General features: G+C 42.2%; 1 protein-coding gene across 1 annotated transcript in view; it reads left to right on the top strand.

Annotated features, from left to right (window-relative positions):
- Positions 1 to 8,110: 8,110 nt before the first annotated feature.
- LOC119272290 (chaperone protein dnaJ 15-like) overlaps positions 8,111 to 12,439 on the top strand; it is a 4,620-nt gene continuing 291 nt past the window's right edge. The window contains exons 1-11 of the mRNA XM_037553805.1: positions 8,111 to 8,224; positions 8,291 to 8,435; positions 9,183 to 9,306; positions 10,661 to 10,743; positions 10,825 to 10,936; positions 11,008 to 11,112; positions 11,223 to 11,273; positions 11,786 to 11,875; positions 11,952 to 12,060; positions 12,135 to 12,283; positions 12,396 to 12,439. Of these exons, the coding sequence (XP_037409702.1) occupies positions 8,305 to 8,435; positions 9,183 to 9,306; positions 10,661 to 10,743; positions 10,825 to 10,936; positions 11,008 to 11,112; positions 11,223 to 11,273; positions 11,786 to 11,875; positions 11,952 to 12,060; positions 12,135 to 12,283; positions 12,396 to 12,439 (998 nt within the window). The 5' untranslated portion in view covers positions 8,111 to 8,224; positions 8,291 to 8,304. The remainder of the gene's footprint in view (positions 8,225 to 8,290; positions 8,436 to 9,182; positions 9,307 to 10,660; positions 10,744 to 10,824; positions 10,937 to 11,007; positions 11,113 to 11,222; positions 11,274 to 11,785; positions 11,876 to 11,951; positions 12,061 to 12,134; positions 12,284 to 12,395) is intronic.

The raw sequence follows: 12,439 nt of genomic DNA, 5'->3' as shown, positions 1-12,439 counted from the left end.
GTTTCCTTAGGGTATCCTATGAAGACGCACTTCTCTGATTTGGGTTCGAGCTTATCAGGTTGAAGCCTTTTGACATAAGTGTCGCAACCCCAAACTTTAGGAAACGATAGCTTACGTTTCTTGCCAAACCACAGTTCATATGGTGTCGTCTCAACGGATTTAGACGGTCCCCTATTTAACGTGAATGCAACTGTCTCTAATGCATAACCCCAAAACGATAGTGGTAAATTGGTAAGAGACATCATAGATCGCACCATATCTAATAAAGTACGGTTACGACGTACAGACACACCATTACACCGTGGTGTTCCAGGTGGCGTGAGTTGTGAAAATATTCCACATTGTTTTAAATGAAGGCCAAACTCGTAACTCAAATATTCGCTGAGGGAGTCCTGGATTACGGGGTCCTCGGGTGTCCGGGCCATTCCACATGGGCTGGACTGATGGGCCGTGAAGACACAAAGTGGAAGACTTTGTTCACATACATGTATCCTATCTCAGATTTCATGGCCTCAAGCCATCTATCGGAATCTGGGCTCAGCATTGCTTCTTCATAGTTCGTAGGTTCGTCATGGTCTAGTAACATGACTTCCAGGACAGGATTACCGTACCACTCTGGTGCGGAACCTGCTTTGTTCGACCTACGAGGTCCAATAGTAACTTGATCTGAAGTTTCATGATCATCATCATTAGCTTCCTCTCTAGTTGGTGTAGGCATCATGAGAACAGATTTCTCTAATGTGCTACTTTCCAAATTGAGAGAAGGTACAATTACCTCATCAAGTTCTACTTTCCTCCCACTCACTTCTTTCAAGAGAAACTCCTTCTCTAGAAATGTTTCATTCTTGGCAACAAAGATCTTGCCTTCGGATCTATGGTAGAAGGTGTACCCAATTCTTTCCTTAGGGTATCCTATGAAGACGCACTTCTTTGATTTGGGTTCGAGCTTATCAGGTTGAAGCCTTTTGACATAAGTGTCGCAACCCCAAACTTTAGGAAACGATAGCTTACGTTTCTTGCCAAACCACAGTTCATATGGCGTCGTCTCAACGGATTTAGATGGTCCCCTATTTAACGTGAATGCAACTGTCTCTAATGCATAACCCCAAAACGATAGTGGTAAATTGGTAAGAGACATCATAGATCGCACCATATCTAATAAAGTACGGTTACGACGTACAGACACACCATTACACCGTGGTGTTCCAGGTGGCGTGAGTTGTGAAAATATTCCACATTGTTTTAAATGAAGGCCAAACTCGTAACTCAAATATTCGCTGAGGGAGTCCTGGATTACGGGGTCCTCGGGTGTCCGGGCCATTCCACATGGGCTGGACTGATGGGCCGTGAAGACACAAAGTGGAAGACTTTCCCCCCGAGTCCGGGTAGGACTCCCCTACGCGTGGATGGAAAGATTGGTGTCCGGACATGTAATTTCCTTCCTCTACAAACCGACTTTGTACAACCCTAGGCCCCTCCGATGTGTATATAAACTGGAGGGTTTAGTCCGTAGAGGCTATCAGAATTCACATAGGCTTGACATCTAGGGCTTGTCCATTACGATCTCGAGGTAGATCAACTCTTGTAACCCATATACTCATCAAATACAATCAAGCAGGACGTAGGGTTTTACCTCCATTAAGAGGGCCCAAACCTGGGTAAACATTATGTCCCACTTGTCCTTTGTTACCTTCGATCCTCAGACGCACAGCTCAGGACCCCCTACCCGAGATCGGCTGATTTTGACACTGACATTCGCCTCCACGATTAGATCGTAGAAACTTTATTTTCTTATTTCGATGATTCTCTACACTCTGAAATTCTTGAACTTTTCAAATGTTTCAGACTTGTGTTTCATTAAGTAGATATACCCATATCTACTCAAATCATCTATGAAGGTCAGAAAATAACGATACCCGCCGTGTGCCTCAACACTCATTGGACCGCATGCATCAGTATGTATTATTTCCAATAAGTCATTGGCTCGCTCCATTGTTCCGGAGAATGGAGTTTTAGTCATCTTGCCCATGAAGCACGGTTCGCAAGTATCAAATGATTCATAGTCAAGTGATTCCAAAAGCCCATCTGCATGGAGTTTCTTCATGTGCTTTACACCAATATGACCTAAACGGCAGTGCCACAAATATGTTGCACTATCATTATCAACTGCATATTTTGGCATCAATATTATGAATATGTGTATCACTACAATTGAGATTCAACAAAAATAGACCACTCTTCAAGGGTGCATGACCATAAAAGATATTACTCGTATAAATAGAACAACCATTGTTCTCTGATTTAAATGAATAACTGTCTCACACTAAACAAGGTCCAAATATAATGTTCATGCTCAACGCTGGCACCAAATAACAATTATTCAGGTCTAAAACTAATCCCGAAGGTAGATGTAGAGGTAGCGTGCCGACATCGATCACATCGACCTTGGAACGATTCCCGACATGTATCGTGACCTCGTCCTTAGCCAATCTTCGTTTAATCTGTAGCTCCTGTTTCGAGTTACAAATATGAGCAACCGAACCAGTATCAAATACCCATGCGCTACTACGAGCATTAGTAAGGTACACATCAATAACATGTATATCAAATATACCTTTGTTCACTTTTCCATCCTTCTTATCCGCCAAATACTTGGGGCAGTTCCGCTTCCAGTGACCAGTCCCTTTGTAGTAGAAGCATTCAATTTCAGGCTTGGGTCCAACTTTGGGCTTCTTCCCGGGAGTGGCAATTTGCTTGCCATTCTTTTTGAAGTTCCCCTTCTTTCCCTTGCCCTTTTTCTTGAAACTAGTGGTCTTGTTAACCATCAACACTTGATGCTCCTTCTTGATTTCTACCACTGCAGCTTTGAACATTGCGAAGAGCTCGAGAATTGTCTTGTCCATCCCTTGCATATTATAGTTCATCACGAAGCCTTTGTAGCTTGGTGGTGGTGATTGAAGAACTCTGTCAATAACACTATCATCTGGAAGATTAACTCCCAGCTGAGTCAAGTGATTATGATACCCAGACATTTTGAGTATGTGTTCACTGACAGAACTATTCTCCTCCATCTTGCAGCTATAGAGCTTGTTGGAGACTTCATATCTCTCAACCCGGGCATTTGCTTGAAATATTAACTTCAACTCCTGGAACATCTCATATGCTCCATGACGTTCAAAATGTCTTTGAAGTCCCGGTTCTAAGCCGTAAAGCATGGCACACTGAACTATCAAGTAGTCATCAACACGCGACTGCTAGGCGTTCACAATGTCCACAGTCGCTGGAGGGGGTGGAACACCTAGTGGTGCATCAAGGATATAATTTTTCTGTGCAGCAATGAGGATAATCCTCAAGTTACGGACCCAGTCCGTGTAGTTGCTACCATCATCTTTGAACTTAGCTTTCTCTAGGAATGCATTAAAATTTAAGGGAACGATAGCGGGGGCCATTGATCTACAACATAGATATGCAAATACTATCAGGACTAAGCTCATGATAAATTAAGTTCAATTAATCAAATTACTTAAGAAATCTCACTTAAATAGACATCCCTCAAGTCATCTAAGTGATACGTGATCCAAATCAACTAACACATGTCCGATCATCACATGAGATGGAGTAGTCATCAATGGTGAACATCTATGTGTTGATCATATCTACTATATGATTCACATTCGACCTTTCGGTCTCCAGTGTTCTGAGACCATGTCTTTACATGCTAGGCTTGTCAAGTTTAACCCAAGTATTCCGCATGTGCAAAACTGTCTTGCAGCTGTTGTATGTGAGCGCAGAGTCTATCACACCCGATCATCACGTGGTGTCTCGGCACGACGAACTATCGCAACGGTGCATACTCAGGGAGAACATTTATACTTTGAAATTTTAGTGAGGGATCATCTTATAATGCTACCATCGCACTAAGCAAAATAAGATGCATAAAAGCACATGCAATGAAAAGATGTGACATGATATGGCCATCATCATCTTGTGCCTTTGATCTTCATCTCCAAAGCAACGTCATGTTCTCCATTGTCACCGGCTTGACACCTTGATCTCCATCGTAGCGTCGTTGTCATCTCGCCAACTATTGCTTCTACAACTATCGCTAACGCATAGTGATAAAGTAAAGCAATTACATGGCGCTTGCATTTCATACAATAAAGAGACAACCATAAGACTCTTGCCGGTTGTCGATAACTTACAAAACATGATCATCCCATACAATAACGTGTATCATACCATGTCTTGACCATATCATATCACAACATACCCCGCAAAAACAAGTTAGACGTCCTCTACTTTGTCGTTGCAAGTTTTACGTGGCTGCTATGGGCTTCTAGCAAGAACCGTTCTTACCTACGCAAAAACCACAACGGTGTTTCATCAAGTTTGTTGTTTTTACCTTCTTCAAGGATCGGTCGTAGTCAAATTCGATTCAACTAAAGTAGGAGAAACAGACACCCGCCAACCACCTTTATGCAAAACTAGTTGCGTGTCTGTCGGTGGAACCTGTCTCATGTGCGTGGACATGTAAGGTTGGTTCGGGCCGCTTCATCCCACAATACCGCCGAATCAAAATAAGACGTTGGTGGTAAGCAGTATGACTATCACCACCCAGAACTCTTTGTGTTCTACTCGTGCATATCATCTACTCATAGACCTGGCTCATGATGCCACTGTTGGGTATTGTTGCATGGAAAACAAAAAATATCTAAGCACATGCAATGATCTATCCATGGAGATGCGTGGCAACGAGGGGGAGAGTGTGTCTACTTACCCTCGTAGACCGTAAGCGGAAGCGTTTCTTAACGCGGTTGATTTAATCAAACTTCTTCGCGCTTCAACCGATCAAGTACCGAACGCACGCCACCTCCACGTTCTGCACACGTTCAGCTCGGTGACGTCCCTCGCCTTCTTGATCCAACAAGACGTTGAGGTAGTAGATGAGTTCCGTCAGCACGACGGCCTGGTGACAGTGATGGTGAAGTGATCCTCGCAGGGCTTCGCCTAAGCACTACGAAAATATGACCGGGTTTGTAAACGGCGGAGGGTGCGCCGCACATGGCTAAACAATTGTCTCGGGTGTGCTAGGCGCCCCCACATATATATAGGTGGGAGGGGGAGGGGAGAGGCCAGGAGGCACCCCAAGTAGGACCGAATCCTACTTGGGCTCCTCCCTATCTGCGCGCCCTCCCTGCCATATATATCGGGAGGGGGAAGGAAAGAGGGGGAAGGGGTAATCCTATTCCCTTTCTTTCATTTCCTTCTTCCCCTTTCCTTCTGCACCTTGGCCGGCCCATATGGGGGGCGCACCAGCCCCCTGTGGCTGGTGCGTTTCCCCTCTTGGTCCATAAGGCACATGTCTTTCGCGCGCGGGTGGGAGGGGTGGTGCCCGAACCCCTTCCGGTGATCCGATATGTACCCGATACCTTCCGGAACACTTTCGGTGTCCGAATACCATCATCATATCAATCTTTACCTCTCGACCATTTCGAGACTCCTCATCATGTCCGTGATCTGATCCAGGACTCCGAACAAAATTTGGTCACCAAATCACATAACTCATATAATACTATATCGTCAACAAACGTTAAGCGTGCGGACCCTACGGGTTCGAGAACTATGTGGACATGACTGAGACACACCTCTCCGGTCAATAACCAATAGCAGAACCTGGATGCCCATATTGGCTCCTACATATTCTACGAAGATCTTTATTGGTTGAACTGTTATGACAACATACGTAATTCCCTTTGTCTATCGGTATGTTACTTGTCCGAGATTCCGATCGTAGGTATCTTCATACCTAGTTCAATCTTGTTACCGGCAAGTCTATTTACTCGTTTTGTAATACATCACCTTGTGACTAACTCCTTAGTCGTTTGCTTACAAGCTTATGATGTGTATTACCGAGAGGGCCCAAAGATACCTCTCTGATACTCGGAGTGACAAATCCTAATCTCGTTCTATGCCAACTCAACAAACACCTTCGGAGATACTTCCTCCGGCTATTTTTACTCTACATATAAGAATTATCTGAAGTCAAACTTCATAAAGATTGATCATATTTATATGAAAAAATATCAACATGTACCATGCTAAAGTTATACAATATGAATATTTAAGTCATGACACAACTATTGATATTGATTTCATATCGTGAATGTTGTTATTTTTTTCTACAAAATTGGTCAAACTTTACGAGGCTTGACTTTAGACAAATCTTATATGCGAACTAAAAAGGACCGGAGGGAGTACCTGTAGAGCATATTTATAATCACCCAGTTAAGTTGTGACGTTTGATAGCACACAAGGAATTCCTCCGGTATCCGGGAGTTGCATAATCTCATAGTCGAAGGAATATGTATTTGACATGAAGAAAGCAATAGCAATAAAACTGAACGATCATATATAATGCTAAGCTAACGGATGAGTCTTGTCCATTACATCATTCTCCTAATGATATGATCCCATTATCAAATGACAACTCATGTCCATGGTTAGGAAACCTTAACCATCTTTGATCAATGAGCTAGTTAAGTAGAGGCTCACTAGGGACACGGTGTTTGTTTATGTATTCACACATGTATTTAGATTTCCGATCAATACAATTCTAGCATGAATAATAAACCTCTATCATGAGTAAGGAAATATAAGATAACAACTTTATTATTGCCTTTAGGGCATATTTCCTTTAGTTATAGCATAGAATATAAACATTAACTATAAACATGGAAATAAGTAATAACACAATTATGCCTGAGGGCACACTTCCAACACTATGTAGGCCTAGCGAGCACATGCATGTAGGGACGGTTTGAGGTTCATTATTTTCAAACACCATATTGAGTGTTTGGATGAAACCTGCTACTGGAAAAATTGAGACAATGCAGAGCTAAGATGAACTGACGAGAAGGAGCAAATCAAAGCAAAGAAATCACCATGCAGGTATGGATCATACCCTTTCTAAAAAAGGTATGGATCCTACCCCGCATCACACTCCTTATCTGTCTCATTGTCCACCTGTGGCGCTCGTGCAACATGACATGGGCAAGGCTAAGAATGGCAGCCGCATCCCGCAGAACCTGTTCGTCGTCCCGGTGTCAGACAACTTGTTATTGCTACAGAACAAAGTCGGCCGACAGGGAGCCCCTCCACCGACACCTCCTCATGCAGATCCATTGTGTTGTTGTGGCCCGTGGGTGGGCGCTCCCTTCCTCCTCCTTCACTTCCCCCGCCCTTATTGTGTTGGTTGTAGCGAGGGAGGTCCCGTCACCTTCTCCTCCATGTCGCGGAGGAAGCAAAGCGCTAGAGGAAAGCACAAAAGGAGGAAACATAAGTGGCGAGAAACAATTGACATTGGCAAGGAGCGAAGAGAACGATGCCGGACGAGGAAATCGAGCTCACAAGACATTCAATGTCTCTAACGGTAGGGAGGCTAGGAGGTGCAGAAATTTGTGAAGGCGTGGAGGGGCTAATGTCTAGGATGCCAATCTGGGTCGTTGGTTTCTGATCTGACAGCATGGGTCAACTCAGGTTAGCCTAGATGGGTCATCAGAACAGTTGCCCCAACTACGTAGGCCCGGCAAACACGTGTGTAGTGACTATTTGACTAGTTTATCCAAACAGTTATTTTTTTATCAGATGGATATGAATATTAAGACCATGAGGAGGATCTTTCGGAGGGCTGCATCGGCATCGGGTGAAGATGGAAGCGTCATCTTCTTGAATGCAACTAGACACCTATTCCATCTCTTTCTTCTCTGCCGCCGCCGACGGATCCTTCCCCTTATCTTGCGTTCTTATGGTGGCATGGCGATTGTGAGGAACGCACATGCCGATGATAAAGATGAAAAGAGACGAGGAAAGCAACGTGCCTAAATATTGGGTGTCCTCTTTCTGGGCCTACCTATGCGGGTCACTATTAGTCAACATGATTCAAAAAATGATACCATATAGACGTGTGTACCGGCGATCCAAATGAGGTGAACCGTCGTCCACTTTTGATTGAACAAATCAGACGGTTTGGATTGTCAAATTGCTGTGGAAGACCCTAGGTTCACTTTTTTCTAGTTTAATTTTAATAGTTAATGAAATCAGAAAAAAAAAATCAAGGCAACGGAAATCCCACTTGCGACCGGTCCTTCTTTGCCCCTGTCTCCTCGTCTTGCCGTCCCGTATCTTTTCTTAGGAGGCGGCGAGATCTGGCCGCATCCTCGCGCAGGTGAGGTCCACGATCTCACGCCGACTTTCTCTGATTTGGTTTGTGATTTGTTGTTCTGTGTGTTAGGGTATTGCTCCCCGATGGCATCCTCGGGGAAGATGGAGGGGCCGTCGGCGCCAGCGCTCCGGCGGGACCCGTATGAGGTGCTCTCCGTATCAAGAGACTCCTCCGACCAGGAGATCAAGTCCGCCTACCGCAAGCTCGCGCTCAAGTTCGTGCTCAGCCCTCTGGTTCCCAGTTCATTCTTGGTCGTGCTGTTTAGATTGTGCTATGCAGAAGACGCGGCTTCATTTGTCATTAACGAAATTGCCTGGTTCTTGTCTGATTATGTTATCACGACGAGACATGACGGTGGTTCAGTTCATATTAAAAAATAATCCGTGCCTGGAAATAGAGGCTCTCTTCTCTTTAGTGAAGGGATACTTTTACACAAGTTACTTGTTCAGCATGTTGCTTCATACAGCAGGCAGAAAGAAGCATTTTCTGAGAATCACTAAACTTGTGTCATCCAATGCTGACCGTTGCTGATTGGTGAAGTTTATGTCAACGTGGAAATGCACTACAATAATGATATTGTAGTTTCCGTTTGCTTTTATTTACAAGGAAACATAAGGACACATAGCGACCACAATGTTATGGATGCACTGCAAAGGATTTTATGTAAAACCATATGTTTCGTAGATTCATATATGGCCTTATGTGTTGTCTCTGGGACATCTCATTTAACCCTTTTTTATGTAGTACGTTCTTTATATAGTCGTGTAATCTCAAGTTTCATGGTAAATTCAAGGGGCGATAGAAATCCTGGGATGCTAACAAATCTTTCCTTATGCTTGTCATCTATTTGGCATCCTCACTTTTTGCATACTCTTTTAGTTTTTTCACTGTTACCACAAAATTAAGACTTGATTGCCATAGATGCTTGGATGATTTTCATAGTTACTATTATATTTGACAGGTATCACCCGGACAAAAATGCTAGCAACCCAGAAGCATCAGAGCTGTTCAAAGAAGTTGCATATTCGTACAGTATCTTGTCAGATCCTGAGAAACGGAGGCAATATGATACTGCTGGTTTTGAGGTGCTGTTCTCACGCCGAATGCACCAGACTACATTCGAATAGCATTTTTCCGTCTGTGCATATTTTATTTTAACTGTAATGGTTCTGCATTGTATCACCTTTTCTCATAATATGGAGTTTGGCAAAAATCTAGATACTGAAATACCTGTTTGATTACTGGGTTTATCCTCAATACTTCAAAGTTGGGTTTATTTGCTTTATTGAGATCAAGATTATTCTTGAGTTGTCCTCCAGCATTTCGTGTAATTGAACTCCTTTGTCTAATATATTGAGGTTAGCAATCTTTTCTTTTCTTTAACTCTACTATTACTGCATATTTTTCTAGAGCTACACCAGAATATTTATTAGAGATGAAAAATTGGCCCTTTGCTAGCATTGTACTTGGTTGACTGTAGGAAGAAACCCCTGGCCTACCTTCTAACTATGTAGGGCTGGCTCTTCAGTGATACTGCAATTTCCAAACAACCAGAGATCCATCATTTAAATGTGATTTCTGACTGGGCTATGTCTACAATCAGCATGGTGTTGAGGCCTAGTTTGGCAACACCGTATTCCTAGAAAACTACAAAAATACTTTTGCTACCAAACGCACCCTGACTGTCTATTTTTTTATTATGTGACCGGACATTTAATCCATGTATGCTGTAACAAGATGAATCTGTGTGGTCTGGTTACTCAAATACTGGGTGTTGCGTTGTAGAGAAACGTCTGGTGATCCATCAAAATTGCTGAAGGTGCAATGAGAGCCTCTATCGACCAGCAAGGAAGCATTTTCACTATTGAACTATAACTATCTGACTAAATTTTTATTTTTGGATAATTATGCAAGATTAGAGCCTCTGATTTTCCTTAGACAAGTTGAGACTCAGGGTGACATCATTAAAATGAACTAATGCAGGATTACAGAAATAGAATTTGACACTGATGCTTATTTACTTATTATTTTGTGAAGGTGTGTTTGCTAAATCTCAGATATTTAGCATCTGAATATATCTCTTATTTGATGGAGAAAATAAGATTTACTCCCTCCGTTAGTTTTTATAAGACGTTTCAGACAGCTTGCTTTGTACTATTTTGAACAGTGTCTGAATGTCTAAAACGTCTTATATAAGTGAACAGAGGTAGTACTTGTTATGTCCCAAAATATAGGGCATATTATGTTGTGTGCGATCGGACATTTTAAACTTTGACCACTTATATGTGAGGAACTATATGGATTGGGCATATAAGAATAATATTGTTGTATTTGTCTTGCAAAATACTGCTTTTTTGTCACAGGTCCATTTAGGCTTTTGCTTATATACTGAGACGGAGGGAGTATAGGTTACATCTCTTGTTGTATTTTATTTCTCAGGCGTTGGAAAATGAAGGAATGGATATGGAGATTGATTTGTCCAATCTTGGAACTGTGAACACAATGTTTGCTGCACTTTTCAGGTGATTGCAGAATACAGTGAGAATTATTCTTCAGTGATGATTGAAGATTCCTAATTACCTGCTCTCTTATACTACTTTTAGCAAGCTCGGGGTTCCTATCAAGACGACGGTATCTCCTACTGTTCTTGAAGAAGCTATGAATGGAACAGTGACAGTGAGACCACTCCCAGTTGGGACATCAGCTATGGGAAAGGTTCTACTGCTGCCATTCTTGTGGTATTAGTTATACGGGAGGGTTGTAAAATGTCATTTTTGTGTGTGTAGGTTGAAAAGCAATCTGCTCATTTCTTTGGTGTGACAATAAGTGAAGAGCAAGCTCATTCAGGAATAGTAGTTAGAGCCACTTCAGTTGCACAAAGTAAATTTAAGGTACGAGTTTGATTCTTTCTTCATTTTCACTTGCATTGAAGCTTTGCTTGTTGTTTTCCGTGCGAGTATTGAGATACTATTCACTCTTAATTTTCCAATATTGTCTACAGCTTCTTTTCTTCGAACAAGAAGTCAACGGAGGCTATGGACTAGCTCTACAGGTATGTCCTGCTTTATTCCATTTCCTGGTTGTCATTATTTGGCAATGGCATGCCATGGATTATATTCCAATGGCTTAATAGTGTAATCCTTATTATTATACCTGCTGTGCATGGTGTATTAACCTTGAGTAAGAGTTTGGAGAGCTCAAATTTCCACCATATTCACCAGTCCAACTTTTAAGATGTAGGTGTGCTAAAAAAGCAAGTGCCACCATCCAAACCAACTTTTATCATGTTATTAATTTGCCAACCAAACCCAGACACCTTGTTTACTCCCTTATCTTGAATATACAATATTCCTCATCTTGTTTAAAACATTAGATTTTCTACGTTTCCTTGGGGAATGCTTCATATCGTTTCCTGTTACATCTCTATCCCCCATTTATCAGTCAAGCTTCTTAGCCACTCAATATTTGCTTGCTCAAATTACACTCATATCATTAAGGCTGTTGGGAAACTCTGGCTAGGGGTTGTGTCGTTGTGTTTAATAACATATCATTTATTCTCTGCAGGAAGATAGTCAGAAGACTGGCAAGGTGACATCTGCAGGCATGTATTTCCTGCATTTTCAAGTCTACCGTATGGACTCGACAGTGAATGCGGTATGTATGCTGCATCTAGTGGCTTTAGTCTTTATGCTCCTTGTAACTAATTTGCAGAGTTGCTTTCGTACTACAGTTGGCAATGGCTAAAGATCCTGAGGCTGCATTCTTTAAAAGATTGGAAGGTCTCCAACCTTGCGAAGTCTCGACACTTAAACCTGGAACTCATATATTTGCTGTATATGGTACGCATTCTTTATTTCTCTGTTTATATCTATGACATTTCTCTGTTCTGAGCTATCCTAATTGATATGTTCAGGTGACAATTTTTTCAAGCCAGCCAGCTATACAATTGAAGCAATGTGCGCAAAGAGTTACGAAGACACAACAGAGAGGCTAAAAGAAATAGAGGCTAAAATTCTGGAGAAAAGAACTGATCTGCGTCAATTCGAAACTGAGTACAGAAAAGTCCGTCAGAATATTTTCGTTCCCTCTTTGTTATGTGATAATAAATATAGCATAATATTAGGTGTTCTTTTGCATTTCAAGGTAACATTGACAGAATGAAATGGCTATGCAGGCTTTGGCACGGTTTCAGGAAGCGACCACCAGATATACACAAGA

This window comes from Triticum dicoccoides, chromosome 3A, assembly GCF_002162155.2.
Source record: "Triticum dicoccoides isolate Atlit2015 ecotype Zavitan chromosome 3A, WEW_v2.0, whole genome shotgun sequence".
In the NCBI taxonomy this organism is placed as follows: domain Eukaryota; kingdom Viridiplantae; phylum Streptophyta; class Magnoliopsida; order Poales; family Poaceae; genus Triticum; species Triticum dicoccoides.
Note: the sequence above shows the minus strand (reverse complement) of the source record. Positions and strands in the feature narration are given on the sequence as shown.